Source organism: Xylaria bambusicola (genome assembly GCF_022495145.1).
Source record: "Xylaria bambusicola strain CBS 139988 unplaced genomic scaffold F5B22scaffold_9, whole genome shotgun sequence".
NCBI classification, from domain to species: domain Eukaryota; kingdom Fungi; phylum Ascomycota; class Sordariomycetes; order Xylariales; family Xylariaceae; genus Xylaria; species Xylaria bambusicola.
In genome coordinates, this window is record NW_025953562.1 from 99,022 (window position 1) to 118,343 (window position 19,322).

Consider the following 19,322-nt stretch of genomic DNA (forward strand, 5'->3'; position numbering starts at 1 on the left):
ATATGGCACTGATGTATGCCATTAACACGACGATGGAATGTACCTAGGTAGGCTGCGAGGTGGCGTAGTCGGCAAAGACTAGCCTATCACTGTAGCCTGTTCAGACGTTGATGCATTACCGTATAGTAGTATGCTCAGTGGCTTCTCGGACTTGATGCATATGAAGAGATGGTGGAGCGCGCACCAGTCGGCGTCATGAGCACCATCTTGACCGCTGATCTCCAGTCAGCCTTGAACTCGATGTTCTGCCTAGTATTAAGCAACCCTTTGCTTGTAGGAACTTCGTGTGAGGGGATTTAGCACCTAGAACGCCGATTGGTTCAACATCAGGAGCTGAAACCGACACTCGCTCATATATCTATACTGCATAGGGGTTCTACTCTGCACACTCACTCTACTACAAGTAAAAAGGCCTCCTGTCAATTAAACCCGCTCATAGTCAAAGGATGAATCTCATTAGGGGCTGATTTCATTCATCTAAGTTGCACGAAGAGCATAAAATCTGATCAAAAATATTCTTCATACGCTCAACGTTTTCATTGCTCCTCTCATAATTTTAGTCAAAATGCCTAGCAATACAGCCCTAGGCAGACTGCAGGCCAGCTTAGCGCAGGTTACTCAAGAATTTACCGTTGCAGCCGCCAACATCAATTTCGATTTTACGCTAGTTAAAGTCGAGGCTCCTCCAGAATATCGTGACATAGCGACAGTACTCTCGCCGGCACGAGTACACGAAGCTGAGACGGGCTCTTTGCATTGGACTGCAAGGAGATTGGGTGCTTTATTTGAAGGATTCTGTCCCAAAACACCAAATCTCATCAAGGCTTATGGACTGCGCGCGTCCGAGATATCCCGAGAAGTTGCCGAGGCGGAAAAAGAAAAACGAGCGGCAGATGACAACTGGTTACGCATGGAATATGGCGGCATTGATGCAAGGTCGATATGGGCTGCTGCAACCTCTAGTAAGGAAGCATTGCCCGTACACCTTCTTGCATGCATAATTGCGCGGATGTTTTCACCTGCCGAGGCCACCTCCATCTGGGTCGAACTCATAGAAAACAGGAAGCGCGAGCTTCTCACCGACATAGAACAAGGTGACTTATTTCACCCGGGAGTCTTATCGGCCGTGCAACAGGAGATTACTCGGGAACAACTAGCCAAATGGGATTCCAGCACCAGAGCCTGGCTACAGTCTGCCGATAGCGCACGCCAAAAACAGTATAAGCAATTCCTCCTCATCGCTCAAAATATCAATATTGCTATCCACAACGAGGGTCAAAATCTATACTCGAATGCCATTCATGTTTGGAAGACGGCATTGTCAGCAATGGAGGGCCTTATCTTGGGCCGTCCACATGCTTCCCGGGACGCTCCAGTTCTGCTTGGTCTATCGGCCTGGCACATATTCCCTGATATGATCGTATTTAATGGCCAATCAGGAGGCACGAGAATCCAGATGAAGGACTCCCTCGTTAAAGAGGGTGGAATTTTATCTTTGGGATTCTCTGACACGGGGCCGCACGAGCCCTTGGGCGTCTATTGGTCACTATCACTCGCACACCATACTTTCTATGGTAACCCAACTTTGCGGACACGGCGACTGGACTCAGACGGTTCACGATTGACTCTGAATGAGTTCATACTTGTGTGTATGGGGAGTCTTCTAAGCACTTGGAGAACTCCCATTCAGGCCACTAGTATTGTCTTCAAAATTATTAAGGCCATAACAGACCTGACGTCAGCTCCTATTATAGAAGCCATTGATAATCTAAGAGACAGCCCAGGAATATCGACGCGCAGTCTGAGTCGCCTTTTCAAAGCCTACCAAGACCGAGATCCCCAAGCTGTCCTCGCGACACACCTTGGTCGCCGGCGCCCAAACTTCGTTCCGGTTGAAATAATGCGAGCACGACGTCCCTTCTTCAAACTCACTCATTTACCTAGCTTACTATATCTCCTTCGCAGCTCAGAACACAAAATCAGCCTATTACGACGCCTAGCATCTAGAGTAACCGGGCTAAATGCTGAGAATAGTATTATTCTATGTTTCAGCTTAGAACGTGAGAAGGAAGACATTGTGTATGCTAGCGCTTGCGCCCAACCACCAGAAGACCGATATGGTGCAGCTGCCAAAAACCGTGGCCCGCGACATCATCGGTGGATTGAACGCCCCCGAAGGTATGCCCAGGACAGAGATATAAATAAAGAAAACATCGCTGGTAATATTCACGCATCTGAAGAGGTTCCATCGTTTGACGAGTTTTGTAGCTCGAATCTTGACCGCCTCCAGCGTGAACATCCTCACGAGAAAATAGAATATCTCGGCGGTGGTAACTTCAAGGGTGACACGAGACCTTGGTTCCATGATACTCTAACCGGAACTGTTACTCTTAATTATACCCAGGGATCATACGGATATTTGATCGGCCAGAGGGATGACTGCGAATTGTCAGACCATCATCCTAGATGTGAGCATGCATCACTATATTGCCGAGGCTACGGCATATCGGAAGATTCTCCTCGAGATTACTCTATTCCGGAACTGACTTTTGAGGACGTCCTATGGTGTTTTGAATCCGGGCTAATTTCCTCTAGACGTCTAATAAGTTCTCTTAAGCTAGAACCAGCCTTTGGGTTCTTAAAGTGTTTATCAGTTATATACGAGACATATGAAAATCTAGCTTCGTGCGGTGCAACAATCAGCTCAGCAATAGTCGACCATCCGTTCCAGCCACAGATTCTAGATATCTCAGGTACCGATCCTTGGCTAGACGTGGATAATCGCTTGAGAATCAATCGCCACTCAGTGTTATGTCTCATTGGGTACTTTGAAACTGCTAGCAATATCGCCGATGGCTTAAAAGACGACTCCAGGATATTGGGTCTCAGCGGAGGCGATTCAATTTTCATTCTAAGCAAGGTAAGTATTACCTCCGAAGTCACCAAGCCTATGAAATCGAAAGAAGAGAATCGCTAATAATAGCTTTACTCTTGAGCAGCTGGTCAATGACCCCGTAACAAATTGCTCCGACCACAGCTTTACAAGGATACTGGGAAACACTGGACACCCTGGCTTCTCGATCTTTACCATCCCAGCAAACTTGAGAGCACGCGAGGTGGACCCTGCCGCATGGCGGATTGAGCCCACGGCATTCGACAATACCTATGTGGATTGCTTCAAAAGTACCTCGCTCCACTTGAGTTTTACCGAATGGCACGCACCTGTCGTCCAAGTCCAAGGCATCGGACAAAGGGAATCTAATGTGAACTTGATCGAGGCCGTACTATCCGTTCGATACTCTGGGAAGTGGGTTGCGGACGTAGACATATCCGCAGCGTTGAAAACAGCCTCCCTCAAGCTCGTTCTGAAGAGCTCCTGCGTGCATGGCAACCGCGCTCAAGAAATAAGCAGTGAAATGCTAGCGATTGAGACCTGGGACCAAGTGCTCGACGTACCAGACGGCTCTGTTGTCGTCAAGGCCACGGATAATTGGCTTGCGAGACTGGCGTTGGTATCGGTTCTATGCCAACATAGTAAGAAGCTGCAGGGACAGATCTTCGTGTGGCCGAGTCGCTTATGTCAAGACTGCGTTAATGCCTCTGGTGATGCCATCCATATCTGCTAAACTGTACTTGAAGCATAACGAATCTTTTCGCAAAAGGAGTTAAAATGTCGGGTTAGCGTTTGCTTAGGAGTCACTACACCATTTGTTTCCTCTTTAGATCAATCTGTCGATTACGTTGAGATATATGGCAACAAATTCATCATGCATGCTCAGAACCCAAGATGACGTCAGACCGCGGAGTTAACTGAATGGGTTCTACTGTCTACCCGAACTTGAATAGTTATAACTATGAGCTCACAGCAGGATTAGTTTCAAAGAATCCCCAGACCTAACATTTTGTGAGCTGAGGAAAAAGATACCCGTTCTACTTAACTCGTCTTCTCAATGTCGGTATCACCTCATCCGCTATTAGTAGCTGTCATGTTTTCTTTTTTTCAGGGTACCATTTAATTCAGAAGACCATTTCAGCTCAAGCAATCCATGGATCACTTAAATCTGGACATTACAGGTGCCTACTCTGCGTGCAAGTGCAAGCAGTGTCAAAGACGAGCTGAAGATGCTGACTGAGCCTAGAATTGTTTGAACTGTTGTTGATACCCGAAAAGGCAGGTCGACAACACCGTAGCGTTGGACGGGTTTCTTGGCAAAAGAGGCAAGTCGTGAACTAGATGCCGTTACATTATCCAGCTAATCTCCCTTATCTGAAGCCTTTTCCGTTATAGGTTCTACGGTACGCCACTACTGTCCGTTATCTTGTGTTTAGTGTACGCGATAAAACCTTGATTGGTGAACAGGGAAGTGTCCGGGGAGAAACGAAGACAAATACGAACCGCATTTGCGATCCCGCCGACTAATGCTAGTAAAAATATATTGTGATAAGGATTGATGATGATGATTCACACAAGCTACTGTAGGTACGCACCCTCGGCACCAAGGGTGCCATGCGTTTACCAGAATGCTGGGGAGCGCTAGAAGCAAACCCCACACACGCCACGGCAGCATATGAATAGATCGACATGCCTAGATGCTCGTCGCGTGCTCGTTCAACTCTCATCCGACTATCTTCACCGCTCCGCCAGTATGGTTTCCTTCAAAGGGGCCCGATGGGTGTCTCTCATCGTAGCCAGCGTGCTCCCATGTGCTACGCTAGCCACTGCCAATCTTCGTGTGCAGATTTCTGTGGCTGATGACATACTCAAAGGCAGCATCAATGGTCGCGTGGTGCTTATGTTCGCACCCAATGGCACCGATCCCCTTGACGACACGGATGTCACGTCCTCGCCGAACAAGATGTTTGGCATGAACGTCTTCGACTTTGGTGCCCAAGACGTTGTCACATTGTCTGGTGGTGACTCGAACAACACTGCGACTGGTGTTTATGGTTGGCCACTGGTTAGCATGGGTGAGTAGACATGGACTGGGAGCCTATACTTTATGTTGCTCTATCCTCATCTCTTTGATGGACACTTAGGTGCAATTTTCCAATGCTAATTCAAACCCTCCTTAGACGAAGTAGCAGCTGGCGCCTACCGAGTTCAAGCCTTTTTGAACCCGTATGATCAAGTCAAGCGCGCCGATGGTTCTGAGGTATATCTCAAATTTCCCTGTGGCGATGGTGCACCCAATGTCGCAGGTGTTGGAAGTCTTACTACGCCAGCAATTGATCTTGAGATACACGGTGGCTCTCAGACAATCAAACTCGCATTTGATAGTGTAGTGCCTGTTGACGCATTCGCAGGCAAGGAAATCGGAGGATGTTCTCAAGGTAACTACGCCGACACGGAACGGTTGAAGTACGTGAAAATCAAGAGTAAGAAGCTGAGCCAATTCTGGGGTCGCGATATGTATGTTGGTGCGAATGTCTTGCTTCCCTCGGGATATGACGCTACGGACAAGAAGACTCGGTATCCCGTGCTCTACAACCAGAACCATTGGACCGGTGGCAACGGTCCTTACGGCTACTCTACCAATGCCGCCTTCTCAGCGGCATGGGATAAAGGTATCATACCTGGGACAGACGGTGCCGCTGACCGACCAGCACCGAAATTGATCATTGTTGCCTTCCGTCATGAAGCTCCATATTATGATGATTCTTATGGAGTGAACACAGCCAACTTGGGGCCTTATGGTGACGCCATCAATGATGAACTAATCCCATACCTCGATATGATATTCAACACCATCGCTGAGCCATATGCTCGAATTCAGGACGGTGGTTCAACTGGAGGGTGGATATCTGCCGCCAGCGTCATCTTCAGACCAGACCTCTTCGGCGCCTGCTTCTCCTCTTATCCAGACTCCTTGGACTTCCATATGCATCAAGCTATCGCACTGTACAGTAATAAGAACGCCTACGAAAACGCCAACGGCGATACAGTCAATTCGATCCGCACCTTTGATAACGATACCGAGATCATTCTGGCGAGCACTGCACAGGAAAACCACTGGGAGCTTGTCTTTGGAACTTCTTCTCGCTCTTCATTGCAGTGGGATGTTTGGAATGCTGTATTTGGCGTCCAAGGGCTGAACGGCTATCCCCTAGAGCCCTGGGACAAGGTTACCGGCGAGATATACCCCGAGTCGGTTGAATATTGGAAAGAAATGGACCTCTCGAACTACATCGCCAGCAACTGGGACAACAAAAAGAATCTCGGAGAGGTGCTGCGCGGGCGTATTTACGTCTACGTTGGTACTCATGACAACTACTTCCTAAACGGAGGTGTGTCCGAGTTCGAGAAGAACGTCAATGGCCTTGGAGGGCCCAACTGGGCCAACGTCACTATAGCCCCGGGTCAGAACCACGGCGGGAACTATCAACGTCGTGCGACGTGGGATTATCTCGAGCTCGTCGCGAGCTGGATCCAGGACCATAGCCCCGAAGGCAAGACTCCTCTGCTGAAGAAGGTCACTAAGTCTTCGAGCCGGGGAAACAAGTTCGAAGATGTCATTCGCGTTGGTGGACACGGAGCTGCGTTGAAGCGTCAGGCAAACCCCGTCCTTCATTATAAGGAGAAAGTCAAGTGCGGACCCACCATTACCGCAACCGCTGGACGATGGGATCCCGGCGTCATCCTCAAGGCACAGTGGATTGTCAACGGACACCCGAGTGGCGCGGCTTTTACAGTGAAACAGGGTGAGAAAGTCAAGTACGCTTCAGGTACGAAGAAGGGTAAATACCAGTTGAAGCTACGCGTTAAGGGTATTAAAAGGAACTATGAAGATGAGATTAGGGAGAGCAATCCTGTCCTAGTGGGAAGATAAGATGGCTGAAGGCTGAGGCGGTCTTAGCTTCTTACTGTCTTGCATGTCATAGTCTAATGTAATAACAACCACCTGATAAATAAGTTTCCTTGTAGATATTTAAGAGCTAGTGTATAATGTTAAATTTTCCAACTATTGAAGGATGCATGAGGATTTCTTGGGTGCCACCACAAGATTCACCAGAGCTACTAAGGTTGTAAAATATGATTGCGCAGTGCGTATCTTTAGTCCGAGTGTTAAAGTCAGCCACCAAGGCGAAGAATGCACCTGGTAGCTAAAGACCTTAGCAGACTACCACGAATTTAAGACTACAGACAAAGAAGCTCGTGCGTGAACAATTGTCATAAAGTAACCCTGAGGTTGCAGTTCTCACATAGGCCTAGCAGATTATTACATTGCAACTTCCAATCCATGTTTAAAACCCTTACTACACTGTTGTTGTAAGCTGCTAACTGAGTCTAAGCTATCGTAATAGCAACACATAGTTATATTCTACCGAGCATTGGGAACTAAATTGTGAATGATTGAGACCGGGAGTTCAAAGATCTAAACACTCAGTCTTCACTCATCCTAACTGATATTTATACATAATGCATTGTTTTCAATCATGGTGACTTGCAATTTACATGAATAGACGAGATTGCGTTATGAATGCTACTATCCCGGTCGCCAAAGGCAATGAACGTCGAAGGTATTGTATGAAGTAGATTATATAGAGTATACCGTATGAAGTATATATAGTCGTAGACATTATAGTTATGCCGCGTATCTCTCAGGGAGTATTAACGTTTGGATTCCCAATGCTATAGTGTGCTTTAACCGCGCGGCTTGGTCTCACGTCTATTAACACGAATCAAGGACCTCAAGCCAAGTCATGTGTTTCTTATGGATATATTACTACCTACATATAGCACAGAATACGTTGCCCTTTGGTCGGTAATAGTAAAAGTAGTAAACATGAAGAGATGAGGAGTTTTCTGTGCCTAAAATAACCTTTAAGGTTTTCTTAACAGTCAAAACGATATATGTAGAACGAGACGTTTTCAGCTTTGATCTGTATTTTGATTTTCGTAACCCAATTTTGCTAGGCCCAAACATCGCCACCAGTTCGAAGCTGTTGCTCGTATATGAGAGTCTTAGCAGATAATGATATGGCTTACTACCTAATACCAGTTTATCTTTTTCCCCGCTGCTTAAACACCACTTTCTGCTTGCGATCCGGTGCAATCCCTTCTCCTGTAAACACATTGTCCGGTCTCCGTGTTTGTGAGTCAGGGAATGAGACATCGTACTTCATGATAATATTAGCCAGCACTATTTTGATCTGCGCTGCGGCAAAGAATCGACCCGGGCAAGCGAATTTGCCATGTCCAAAGGGAAGACTGTCTGAACTAGTGCTGACGAACTGGTGTCGCTGTGCATCTGCCTGTGACGCCAATCTCTTGTTTAGAAATCTGAATACGTCGAAACATTCCGGGTTCTTGTAAAGCTCTGGATCGTGTGCGATTGAGTTCGTTGGCATCGAGATAAACGTGTTTGCTGGCAACACTGTACCGTCTGATAGATGTAACGGGCTCCTCACCCAACGATTGAAAGACACTGTCGATTCAGTTAGATAAGTTGTCAGAGGTGTCTCGCTCTTTTTTTAAAGAAAAATAAATAAAGAGAAGACGATTAAGTTTGTTTATATATGTGTTAGATCAAGCAGAATGAGCTTAGTCACTCACATAGACCTGGGTGATTAATCCTCTGTGATTCTTTGAGAAAGCTATCCAACAGTTTCATACTGTTTACAGCTGGGAGAGTCCACCCATGAGTTCTAACAGCCGCCTTTATCTCTTCTCGCAGGGGCTCAATACACTCGGTGTGCTCGCAAAGGTCAAATAGTGCATGTGTTATACTCATAGTGCTGGTATGGATAGCCGCCAGTGTTAGGAATAGCAACTTCTTGACTAAAATACGCGGATCTCTGTCCCCGCCTTGTGCAGACCTAGCCATCCATTCTAGTACACTATAATCTCTGCTGGACTTAGACTCTTTGGACATGGAGCTTGCAAAGACTGGCGCAAAGAGTTCTTGTGCTATGCTCAAATGTCTCTGCATCCGCTTGACGGATGATAACCACTATGATATTCTGTCAGATATGGGGCCCTTTGAGAGACCAAAGGTACACGACTGATAGGAAATTGGAAGCAGAAGAAAAGCTCATGCAAAGACAATAGATACTTACAGGTGCAATCAAGGGACGGATCATGGCGGGATATGGACGTAGGGCAGTCGAGATTAGGAAGACATCGATGGTGTATTCGACTATCATTCGAAGCCATCTCTCGTCTTTGCTTAGACTTTGGCCGACGAATATTCTAGAAGACATGCCCGTCACTATCTTGAGCATAGCCTCATAGCCTGTGAGCTCAGCATGCGTGCTCGTGCTAGAGATCTGCTCCGCGAGCCAGAAGCTGGCCTCTTCATTCATTGTAGGTACAAAGTCGCCTTGCGGATTCTATATTAGACAGAGGACACAGAATTCTTATCAGTGCATCTGCTTACTTAAATTCTGGGTTAACTGAGTTTTGCAAACATCATTTTGCAAATGACTAGTGAGTATTACATCGAGGGTTGTGAATTGACCCAAGTGTCTCTTGAAAGTGGTTAATAAAAATTTCCCTCTCTCCAGGGGCTTTTACTGAAGACCAACCTGACTCATCCCTTCTCTAAGACTGAGCACCGATTCAGGGGCGGCTCTGAGCTCGTCTACATATTGTGGGCTCAAGACAATACGCTCCATGTCTGCAGTCTGCACCAAGAACATCGAATTCTTATACTAAAATAAGACACCATTATGAGCATATTCCTATCATTCAGTGTCTAATTCGGCAGCAGTAGCTTTACCTTGCGATAGCCTTCGTCAATAAGTAACCTGCCGTTGGCTATGAAGTCTCTTTTTGCCTCCGCCAGGCCAAACCAGCCAGGAGCCTTGCCTACTCTTGGAATCTGCCTTGAAGATCTAGTTCTTTTTAAAGCTGCCAGCACTGCTACCACCACCAGAACAACGCAGAACGCCAGTGTGATGGGAGAGCCCATGGCCAACTGGCCTAATGCGAGGAGTTGCATTGTCGACATGGTCTTTTAGAAGAGCATATATCTTCCAAGGAGCCACGAACCTCAGAGTCGGATGAGAAGAGTTTGGTGGTTTAGTCAGATCACTTCGTTTAACACGCATCAGTATGCCGGCGGTAACTCCCCCTCAATCACGCGAAACTCCGGTACAATATCGGCTATTCCATATAAGCCAAGGATTTTCCGAGTCATTAATGCGATAACTGTCTCCAGAGATGATCAAGTCCAGTAACGATTCTCAGCGGGCTTTGCGTGGTCTCTTGCTATGAACTCGCTGCGCATTACTAACTCCTGCATAAGCTTCCAGTAGGATTCTCGAGTTGCACAGTCTTAGCCGGACTGTCCGGAGACATGTCGCATTTTCACAACGCCTGCAGACCCCATAGAGCATGCATAAGCGTCAACATACGACATTTGCAGTCTGTCTTCCAACGCTATGTACCCGGGTCGTGCCCCGCGTTGATTGTGAAAAGGGCCGAGTCCAGAGTTCTAAATAAGCAGCGATACAGTGTACACAGTATTTCAATGGTCATAGCGGTGATCACTTCCTAAAGGGCCACACAAACGATGCAGAGAAGCGGCGTGTACAGTTTAGCAACTGGAACTGCGCATAGGACTTATGTGCTAATCGCAATTGCATGCATGGCTGCATGCACATCCTATCCCGTAGCTCTGCCAGTATTATGAGCTGTACGGTGTTTTAAACACTGTGAATTAGCACGGCGACTCTTGGCTCATTGAAGATCTATCTGGCTTCGGTGAGGCTAATTAAGCAAGCACCTTCGTGTCTACAGTAAGGTCTTGAGAATGTCAACGGCACCGTTTCTCGGGATTCGATTAGAGGGGACGAGACTTTAGACCTAAGGGTGGAACGTGCATCATATCATTACTCAGCGGGTAAACCGTGAATTTGATTCGAGGGATTCATCACTACAATATGTGCCTTTTGGCCGCGTTCGGTGTTCCGCTGACGTTATGCAGTAAGTAGCCATAGGTATACAATTAGGGATCTAGATAGGAAGCCAGGTACCCAGAAACACCTCGGATCTACGTGTGTAGGGAAATGTAGATGTTGTCTGAGTGGTTGGCAAATTTACTTGTGCGGCCCAGTGGTTGTGGATCATAGCGTTGTGCTTGCTTCTGTGGAAAACTTGACCCCCAACCCAAACTCAGCACACTAAAGGTAAAATGGACCTAATACCGTTCTCTACAGAGGCTTTTGCCTCTTGGGCAGCTCGTGCTTGGATTCTGGTTCAGGGCATATTCTTTGCTTGGATTGCTGCTAATATCGCAGGTTGGCTTCATCATCGACTTACAAAGGTCAAGGCGCCCAGAGTTGGCAGAGATCCCTGGATATTTGGGCTATGGGGTGCGCGGAAACACTTTGTGGTGAATGGGAAGAGGTTGACCCAGGAAGCATATGGCCGTGATAGACACTCTATGTACTGGGTGCAGACGGGTGACATGGAGCGCCTGGTGCTCCCGAGTATTCACATCGAGGAACTTCGGAAACTTCCTGAATCGCATATTGACAGTCGAATGGCCGTGGTTGAGAGGAACCTGGGCTGGTATAACCGCGTTGACATTATATTGAAGAGTACCGCCCATGTCGATGTCTGCCGTACTCAACTCGTTCAGAATCTCGGTGAGATTACAGCTGGTCAGACAAGCACGCTTGATGCAGTCTTCCGCTGTGAGATGGGAGCTTGCTACAAGGATGGAGGTTGGTTGTTCCCCTCAATGATACGGATTTTTGAGGTATTGGATGTTGATTTCGTTGTGATGTTACGCTAGATTTTCACTCTTTCAATGCGGCCGAGACCTTCTTAAACGTCGTAAACAGAAGCGTCGCAAAGGCTCTTGTAGGAGAGGGCCTGTGCGATAACGATCGGTGGCTACAGCTATGTTTGGACACTACGGTGAACACTGGTAAACTGTGCCGAGACCTACAGCCATGGCCTGATCTACTTCGACCTGTTGTGTGCCACCTCCTGAATGCACGGAGGAGCCTTGATCGCGATTTTACTGCATCGCAGGAACTTTTAACTGAGGCTATCAAAAGTCGAAAGCGTGGCGACGGGAACGTCGACATCTTGCAATGGCTTATCGATCGTCACGACGGAACATACGATGAAGCTGGACTCTCGTTCTTGACAAACCAAACCCTCTTTATAGCTATCGCAGCGACGCGGTCAACTGCGAGTTCCATAGTCAATACGTTATTCGATCTTGTAGCGCATCCAGAGCATCAAGATACACTTCGATCAGAAATCCGAACTGCACTCGCCGCCCATGGGAGCTGGTGCCTTGAGGCTGTTCAGGGGATGAAGCGACTAGACAGCTTCATAAAAGAGTCTCAGAGACTGCATCATCACCTTCTTCGTAAGTTCACATGATAGCATACACTCAGGCTCTCGACTAAACTTCACAGTCTCATTCAACCGCAAAGTGAAACAGCCCATCACTCTTTCAAGCGGCACAAACATACCAGCAGGAACTTTCATTTCAACACCGGCTTACTGGGCCGCTAGAGATCCTAGTGCCTTTCCGCCAACAGGAGATGGCTTCGAGCCGTGGAGATGGTTCGACCTCCGGGAAGAAGCTGAACAAAGGGGTCTCAGCGAGATACCATATTTAGCCAGCACTCCAAGCCCACATAACTTGCATTGGGGATATGGTCGGAATGCATGTCCGGGGCGATTCATGGCTGCAGTTGAGGTCAAGCTAATCATTGCTTGGATACTCTGGAACTTCGACGTCTCATGGCCACTAGGGCAGACCAAAAGGCCCGAAAATCTGTTTATAGACGAGCGGGTTCTTCCTGATCCAAGGCAGCAGGTTCGATTTCGACGGCGTACACAGACCTGAGGCAATGCTGCCCTGCTCGTGCGTAAAGAGTGCCAAGCCCCCCGGCCTTGGGGTTAGTGTAGGTCATCTATTAGGATACAATGACAAGTAAACACAGTTGCACTGGTCAAATTAGCTTTGGACAAGTACTATCGGCATTCTCTAAAGACTGGGAATGTTTCAAGGTACTGGCTAAAGAGCAATATATTTTGATGCTAAAGCATGTAGATGAACTTAGTGTTAAGCAGCTCTGAGAGTGAAGTACTGCTTGAATTCTATGTCATCAGCTAGCTTACTCAATTGACCCTTTTCCATATCAACGAGTACTTCTACTTCACCATCGCCTCTTCGCGGCAACATAGCACACATACCGGGGCGATGGCCCTCGGGAAATCGCACGTACTGCATGTGTTCCGTAGAACCCAATACCCGTCCCCAGTTGTGTTTGTAGAACGGGAATTCCCGCCACGTTGTCAAAACCAAATCCGCGCCCGTGGTGCTGGAGAAGTACGGCCGGCGTAAGCTGGGTTCAGGAAGCCGACGGGCAAGCTGTATGGCGTCCCGCGCCCTCTCGGCATTTCGTGCTCCGTAGATAGCCTTCCGTATCAAGGGCGCAATATGTTGCCCATCTGTGTCCGCGACTAGAGCTTCGAGCGGCAATTCGGTGACACTGTTCATAAACACGTTCCCAGGGAAATCTCTAGAGATGCCTAGTGACTTGCGCAGTCCGACAGGGATGCGAAGGCGGGATCGCACACAGCCCGCTAGCTTGAGATCATCATACCTAGCTCTCATTATACAGCGCCAGAGCAATGCAGCTTCCGCGTCGAATGAAGATATTTCCGAGTCTGAACCGCTTGCCCCTGAGAGCTGGGATGAGATTTTTAGGTGCGCTATTGCCTCGTCTGACGCTGCAAAAACGGCCGTCACCCTATTATGTAGAGGAGGTCTCATTGGGCGGATTTGTGTGACGCCGGGAACTGGTTTCTGCAGTCCAAGCATTTCCCACAGCATCGCATCGTTCTTGATGGTTTCCTCCTTTATCTGATCAGAGGAAATTGCATCTTCAGAAAGCGCACTCGGGAGACTCAGCGCATCAGAGCTAATTCCGTCGGGATTTTTAGAGATCATAGGCGCCGGGCTCGTCTCCAATATGTCCACTCCCTGATCGCCCATGTCTTTACAATTCTGAGCCCATGATTGAATTAAGCTCACTTGTGGCGGACCGTCGCCAAAGCCGTGATTATAGCATATTGTTAAAAGACAACCGCCGGGTATGAAGTTGGCCTGGGCCATGACAGGCGTAGACGCTAATGTCTCGTAGCTCGCCGGCTCAAGAATGCGCGGGGATAAGTAGCGGACTGGCATCCCTTCCCGCCGTAACTGCTCGAACGAAGGACGCCAAACACTCGGCTGATCAGTCAAGTCATTGAGACTGAGAGGTACCGGTGTCTTATCCAGCCGACGGTAAGTGAGCTGTAGTTTTGCATTTAACACATCTAGCTTGCCCGCGAGAAACGGTTTCTGCTCGATAGTTTTTGCGAGACCAGCTCGGAGAGCATTGAAAACGGCAACCTTCTTATTAGAATCGCATGGAAACCCCAAAATCCATGTCTGAATAACCGGCGGCCAGATGCTGTCCAATGGACTGCAAAAGTAAGTCTTGCTTCCGCGCATAATTACTAACGTTACACGGCTGGGTTCGGTATGTAGAAAATATTAATGAGCACTTAGCAGTGTGACAATGTTTCAGAGCAGCCCGCAGCACGTTTACCATGTGTGAGTCTAGATAATCGACACGCTGCATAAATCATACACACCTGTTGGCTTCCCAATGCCATGCAGTAGTTTGCTACCGTCCGCCGACTATCCGCTCAGGTCCATTGCAACGCCACCCACATATACTTCTCCGCACCGACCTTCCGACCATCCGACTAATTAATAACTACCGGTGCTACTGCAGGCCTAAGGCGGCGCCATTATTGGGTCACTGTCTGCCTAATGAAGATGGCGTTTAGTTACTCTACGACCTACGACAACTGTGCCATTCCATTCCCCCCCTTCTCCTAAGGCTCTCTTTCTCAATATCAGACTTGTATTGTTCAAGTCTCACTAGCGTTCATTTGCTACCAAGTTCAAGATCAAGTCACAAAGAAAAAAAAAGAAAGATTACGACTACGCACAATGCCGCAGCTTCTTTTCGGCACAGCCTCTTTTGGCATGCCCATGACCAAGTTTGAGGATGTGGAAAGTGTAAAGGAACTCCTTAAGACGCTCCGTGACCTTGGCATTAATCGCTTAGATTCTGGCGCTCGATACCCTCCCCCTAAACCTGGCCGGGCAGAGGAACTTATTGGAGAAGCGAGTGATCTCAGCAAAGACTTCATCGTTGACACCAAGGTCTATACCGACACTAAAACCGATGGCAGTGGGGACTTGACTGTAGAGGCCATCGCATCCTCTACCTCCCAAAGTCTACAGCGCCTAAAGCGCCCTGAGGGTGTAAGCAGCCATGGCCACAGACAACTGACGAACATTAAAACTAACACGCATTGTGCATGATAGGTGAATATACTTCATATTCATCGTGCTGACCCTTCCACACCTCTGGAAGAGCAACTTCGAGGATTCCACGAGCAAATTTCCCAGGGCCATTGCAAGAAAGTGAGTATCACTTCGACAAGGGGATTATATTCGAGGAGACTGATAACCTTTCTTTCGGATCTAGTGGGGCGTCTCGAATGTCCCCATACCAACGCTAGAGAAAATGCTTCAACTATGTGAGCAGAATGGTTGGGAAAAGCCAAGCTGCTACCAGGGCCCATACAACCTAGTAACGCGCGGTATGGAGAAAGAGCTGCTGCCACTGCTACGAGCTCATGGTATCGCCTTTAACGCATTCCAGTAAGCTTTGAGCGCCGAGACCTAATAATGATGAATCCAGCAGTCAGCCAGTACTTACTATTTCATTCTAGGTCACTGGCAGCGGGGTTCTTGACAGGCAAGTTAGTCAACGACCAGCACGCTGGGACTCGCTTCGGCGATGATCACCCCCTCGGCGCGATCGCACGCAAGATGTTTGGAGGGGAAGACCTGCTTGCAGCAATGAAAAAGTTCGATAAAGATGTGAAAGCTCTCGGTCTTACCCCCCTGGAAGTCGCAGCACGGTGGATCACGCATCACTCAGCCCTGGGCGACGACGACGGGGTCCTCTTAGGGGCCAGCAAGAGTGACCAGATTGTTGATACCGTCGGTATAATTCGCAAAGGACCGTTACCAGATGCTGTGCTTCCTTTTGTAGATGAGCTATGGGATGCGGTGAAAGAGACACGCGGAGCTATTCTGTGAATTTACTGTTTAGTGCCTCATCCGCTAAGCAGAAGGAGATCCTCGGCATATCACAGTAATCTTAACCTACCATAGTACTACGTAGAATAGCATGTATTTACTCTGGGGTGTACTAAGAAAACTGCAACGGCCGATACTTACTGGGATAATTTCTGGCTAAGAAAGTCCTATGCTCTAGCGTGCTTTTAGGCAACACTGGTGAACAGAACATCGACCTTGTGAATCTGGTGATGTCACTCTTGAATTTTGCACTGAAACACAGGCATTGATTAGAGACAAATTACCTCCTGGCGAAGAGTGGCGGCACGAACCGTGAAGAATCAGCGAGGATTAGGCACTTAGTTTGATTTCAAATCACCATGACATATTCTACTTTCGCGGGGGTATAGCCAGATTGGGAAACGATAGGCATATTACGATCCCTACTTACTGCCTACTTATGCTTATAAGTGGAGGAGGGTCCTGATCGTGAGGTTAGGGGCCACAAGGATTACCCTTAATGGCAAGAGTCATTATGCATGTGTACGGCACGAATTAGAGAGTGACATTTCTAATGCTACTACGATCGTATTTTGACCTGATACACTGCTCACACCACATGGGGCTACGTGCTAGGGAAAGCGGGATAATGGTACAGTACCATCCAGTGGCTGGTTATACACGAACCCGTCAAACATAATAGTGCATAGTGGCTTTTTATAGTAATCCCTCGGCGTGAAGATCAATCCTTCACTGCAACACACATGTCAAGTGCTATGCTTCCCCTGTGTGACATCGCGGCAGAGGAATTGCAATGGGAGAGCAATCCGTGTCAGAATCATCCAGCTACAATACAATCAAATGAATATCCTTTCATCAACTAAAAATCGCATTTAACGTCCGCAACACAGTCCCTACCTACCGGTTGTTGGTTGGGCCACGTCGTCGCTCTTTTAACAAATCGTTGTGGGAGTCCAAGCGATAATCGACCGACTTATGCAGATTGGTTATGGTGTTTACCCTTAATGACAACTAGACCGGATCTCACGCCACCTTCAAACTGCGTCCATCACCCACTCTCGCTCACGGACCAAACCCCTCCACACGGCCGCCATGGATAGTTTTCCTCAGTCAGAGATCGAATACCAGACCGCCCACTTCAATGAAGACAATGGCACGGCTATTGCTGTCGTCGGCAGCGTGTTCGTTGCGCTCGCTATAGTCTCCGTCGCATTGCGCGTCGTCGCACGGAGGGTGAAAGGAGTGAAGTTAGCCTCCGACGATTATCTTGCAATCGGCACGGTGGTAAGTTCACCACGAGCCCGGACTCAAACAATTCTTCCCGCGGGCTGCCCTACTGACTGCGATTCAAGATACCTTTGCTTGTGTTGAACATTACGTCGGATCTCTGTATGTAGTGAAGGCATCATTCATCACGGGGGTTTTTTCAAGTCGGTTTCGCTAACTTGTGTAGCGGTACGATGGGGTTTGGGAAGGCATCTTCTGTGGGTATTACAGGACCCCGAGAATATCGTTAAGATTGGAAAGGTAAAGACTCTTGTGCCTCTTCACAAACCCATAGACTTACGCTAATCGAATCTCGTGAAAGGTTCAATTGGGTATCTCACTTGGTTATAATTTCTCCATGCTTTTCGGGAAACTGTCTGTGCTTGCGCTCTACCACCGTGTCTTCACTTTTGCGAGCAAGTGGATGAAATGGGGCGTGCTTGGGACGGGCCTCATCACAATTCTATGGTTCACAAGCGGAACATTGGGCGTTTTGTTGGAATGCCGACCTCTTCACACGATTTGGACCGAGAATTGTCTCCCCGCAAAGTCTTCTAGTATCGTTTTTGCCTCCGTTAATTTTGCTACGGACGTTGTCGTCCTGGTCTTACCCCAACGCGTCATCTGGAAGCTGAACCGCTCGTCGCGCGATCGGCTCGCCATAAGTGTTTTGTTTCTATTAGGTATATTGTATGTTCTGAGTCCCATGTCGCCCATGATGAGCATGTTCGTGCATCAACTAACACGGCCTAGCGCCACGGCCGTTACACTTACGCGTTTGGTGTTTTTCAACACCTCTCCCGGATCAGAGCATCCGTATGATTCAACCTGTAAGTGGACCGGTCCCTTTCACTAGTCAATTGAACCGAGCTGATATTTTCTGTCCCATTCACAAGATTATTCCACCTACACGATTCTGTTTACCGTTGTAGAACCCGCGTCCGTAGTGTTGTGTGGATCGCTACCGATGCTGCCTGGTTTGATTAAAGCCTGGATGCACTCATCGACCACGTCGCGGCGGCTATTATCACTCACGAAGTACTGGCCATCCACGCGCGGCAGATCTCAAGGGTCAGGCTGGTCAAAGACAGACGAGGGCGATTCGCGTGATCGCACAGTGGAAGGTAGTTTAAAGAAGAGCAGCCACTCCGCCGAGAGTACAGAGATGTTCGATCTGGAACCTGGCAACGACGGCCATTATCAAACGCATGTTGGACGAGCTATGTAATGACGACTTTATAACCTTCTTGTATATATTGTATCCTATATTCCAATCGTACGAAGTTTATACTCGGAACCAAGTCACAAGATAATAGCACCACGTGGGGATTTGTTTCTGTCGGCTGTTGCACGAAATTAGACGGATTGAAGCAGTTTTTGTCATGTACAAATTGAAGGCGTCTGTCTACATGAATTCAGCACCTAAATCTAATCGCAATATGCTCGTTGTGGTAAATTAAACAACTTACGCTAGAGACCACATGAACATGAGACTCTATAGATCTAGATTGGGTTTCTGTTCTCTATTCCTTTCGTAGTTACATTGTCAAAATTGTTTTGCGTCGCTGCTCTATCGAAATGTGAAGTGCTCCCACGCTTCAGAGACCGTTCCGAGTTGTTTCGGCAGCCTCGGTGCTCTACAAAGATCTGCGCCGCTAAAACTCGCTAGACTCATAAGCCACTATGCATGTAATTCTTCGTTCCCGATCGCCGTTATACAGTAATAGAGAAATATTAACACAGTGAACAACTCCCTAGTAGTCGCTGACCGAGCAAAGTACTCTAAATGTTGTCTTCTGCTTTCATGGTTGTGTAGTAAGGTAGAATGACGGAACTGTATCTGTGCGGTTCGTTCCACGATTGTGCATTGGACCCTGGGCGGAAACCTGTGTATTGTCTACTGTAGGGTAGTTT

The 19,322-nt window shown here is 47.9% G+C and overlaps 7 protein-coding genes across 7 annotated transcripts; 5 read left to right on the top strand and 2 right to left on the bottom strand.

The window, feature by feature from the left end:
- The first annotated feature begins 249 nt into the window (after positions 1-249).
- F5B22DRAFT_565905 (uncharacterized protein) lies at positions 250-4,070 on the top strand. Its single transcript, XM_047973103.1, has 2 exons — positions 250-2,920; positions 3,000-4,070. Exons 1-2 carry the CDS (start codon positions 566-568, stop codon positions 3,624-3,626), a joined length of 2,982 nt encoding a protein of 993 aa, XP_047833226.1. The 5' UTR covers positions 250-565; the 3' UTR covers positions 3,627-4,070.
- Positions 4,071-4,646: 576 nt separating this feature from the next.
- On the top strand, positions 4,647-6,827 carry F5B22DRAFT_643938 (Alpha/Beta hydrolase protein; the record flags this gene model as incomplete). Its single annotated transcript, XM_047978351.1, has 2 exons — positions 4,647-4,968; positions 5,074-6,827. The coding sequence occupies 2 exons, from the start codon at positions 4,647-4,649 to the stop codon at positions 6,825-6,827; spliced, it is 2,076 nt and encodes a 691-aa protein (XP_047833227.1).
- A 967-nt stretch (positions 6,828-7,794) lies between these two features.
- Positions 7,795-10,267, bottom strand: F5B22DRAFT_596182 (cytochrome P450). The gene is made up of 6 exons (XM_047974205.1): positions 9,720-10,267; positions 9,526-9,651; positions 9,378-9,468; positions 9,058-9,320; positions 8,555-8,951; positions 7,795-8,426 (listed from the first exon to the last, which is right to left on the bottom strand). The coding sequence occupies exons 1-6, from the start codon at positions 9,948-9,950 to the stop codon at positions 8,002-8,004; spliced, it is 1,533 nt and encodes a 510-aa protein (XP_047833228.1). The 5' UTR covers positions 9,951-10,267; the 3' UTR covers positions 7,795-8,001.
- A 464-nt stretch (positions 10,268-10,731) lies between these two features.
- F5B22DRAFT_566044 (cytochrome P450) lies at positions 10,732-12,925 on the top strand. The gene is made up of 3 exons (XM_047973105.1): positions 10,732-11,670; positions 11,742-12,329; positions 12,379-12,925. Exons 1-3 carry the CDS (start codon positions 11,136-11,138, stop codon positions 12,813-12,815), a joined length of 1,560 nt encoding a protein of 519 aa, XP_047833229.1. The 5' UTR covers positions 10,732-11,135; the 3' UTR covers positions 12,816-12,925.
- Positions 12,858-14,617, bottom strand: F5B22DRAFT_566049 (uncharacterized protein). The gene has a single exon (XM_047973106.1). It carries the CDS (start codon positions 14,469-14,471, stop codon positions 13,035-13,037), a length of 1,437 nt encoding a protein of 478 aa, XP_047833230.1. The 5' UTR covers positions 14,472-14,617; the 3' UTR covers positions 12,858-13,034.
- Positions 14,618-14,647: 30 nt separating this feature from the next.
- Positions 14,648-16,512, top strand: F5B22DRAFT_596189 (putative oxidoreductase). The gene is made up of 4 exons (XM_047974206.1): positions 14,648-15,296; positions 15,360-15,458; positions 15,523-15,698; positions 15,770-16,512. Exons 1-4 carry the CDS (start codon positions 14,979-14,981, stop codon positions 16,140-16,142), a joined length of 966 nt encoding a protein of 321 aa, XP_047833231.1. The 5' UTR covers positions 14,648-14,978; the 3' UTR covers positions 16,143-16,512.
- Positions 16,513-16,802: 290 nt separating this feature from the next.
- F5B22DRAFT_596190 (uncharacterized protein) lies at positions 16,803-18,783 on the top strand. Its single transcript, XM_047974207.1, has 6 exons — positions 16,803-17,426; positions 17,495-17,531; positions 17,596-17,669; positions 17,731-18,098; positions 18,162-18,238; positions 18,305-18,783. Exons 1-6 carry the CDS (start codon positions 17,235-17,237, stop codon positions 18,634-18,636), a joined length of 1,080 nt encoding a protein of 359 aa, XP_047833232.1. The 5' UTR covers positions 16,803-17,234; the 3' UTR covers positions 18,637-18,783.
- The last annotated feature ends 539 nt before the right edge of the window (positions 18,784-19,322 follow it).

Coding starts and splice junctions, on each gene's coding strand:
- F5B22DRAFT_596190 (XM_047974207.1), top strand. CDS start 17,235: ATGGATAGTTTTCCTCAGTCAGAGATCGAATACCAGACCGCCCACTTC. Junction 17,532..17,595: donor GAACATTACGTCGGATCTCT/GTATGTAGTGAA, acceptor TAACTTGTGTAG/CGGTACGATGGGGTTTGGGA. Junction 18,099..18,161: donor TTGTTTCTATTAGGTATATT/GTATGTTCTGAG, acceptor AACACGGCCTAG/CGCCACGGCCGTTACACTTA.
- F5B22DRAFT_596182 (XM_047974205.1), bottom strand. CDS start 9,950: ATGTCGACAATGCAACTCCTCGCATTAGGCCAGTTGGCCATGGGCTCT. Junction 9,321..9,377: donor TCAGTTAACCCAGAATTTAA/GTAAGCAGATGC, acceptor AGAATCCGCAAG/GCGACTTTGTACCTACAATG. Junction 8,427..8,554: donor GATTAATCACCCAGGTCTAT/GTGAGTGACTAA, acceptor CTGAATCGACAG/TGTCTTTCAATCGTTGGGTG.
- F5B22DRAFT_566044 (XM_047973105.1), top strand. CDS start 11,136: ATGGACCTAATACCGTTCTCTACAGAGGCTTTTGCCTCTTGGGCAGCT. Junction 11,671..11,741: donor AGCTTGCTACAAGGATGGAG/GTTGGTTGTTCC, acceptor ATGTTACGCTAG/ATTTTCACTCTTTCAATGCG. Junction 12,330..12,378: donor ACTGCATCATCACCTTCTTC/GTAAGTTCACAT, acceptor TAAACTTCACAG/TCTCATTCAACCGCAAAGTG.
- F5B22DRAFT_566049 (XM_047973106.1), bottom strand. CDS start 14,471: ATGCGCGGAAGCAAGACTTACTTTTGCAGTCCATTGGACAGCATCTGG.
- F5B22DRAFT_596189 (XM_047974206.1), top strand. CDS start 14,979: ATGCCGCAGCTTCTTTTCGGCACAGCCTCTTTTGGCATGCCCATGACC. Junction 15,459..15,522: donor CCCAGGGCCATTGCAAGAAA/GTGAGTATCACT, acceptor TTTCGGATCTAG/TGGGGCGTCTCGAATGTCCC. Junction 15,699..15,769: donor ATCGCCTTTAACGCATTCCA/GTAAGCTTTGAG, acceptor ATTTCATTCTAG/GTCACTGGCAGCGGGGTTCT.
- F5B22DRAFT_565905 (XM_047973103.1), top strand. CDS start 566: ATGCCTAGCAATACAGCCCTAGGCAGACTGCAGGCCAGCTTAGCGCAG. Junction 2,921..2,999: donor CAATTTTCATTCTAAGCAAG/GTAAGTATTACC, acceptor ACTCTTGAGCAG/CTGGTCAATGACCCCGTAAC.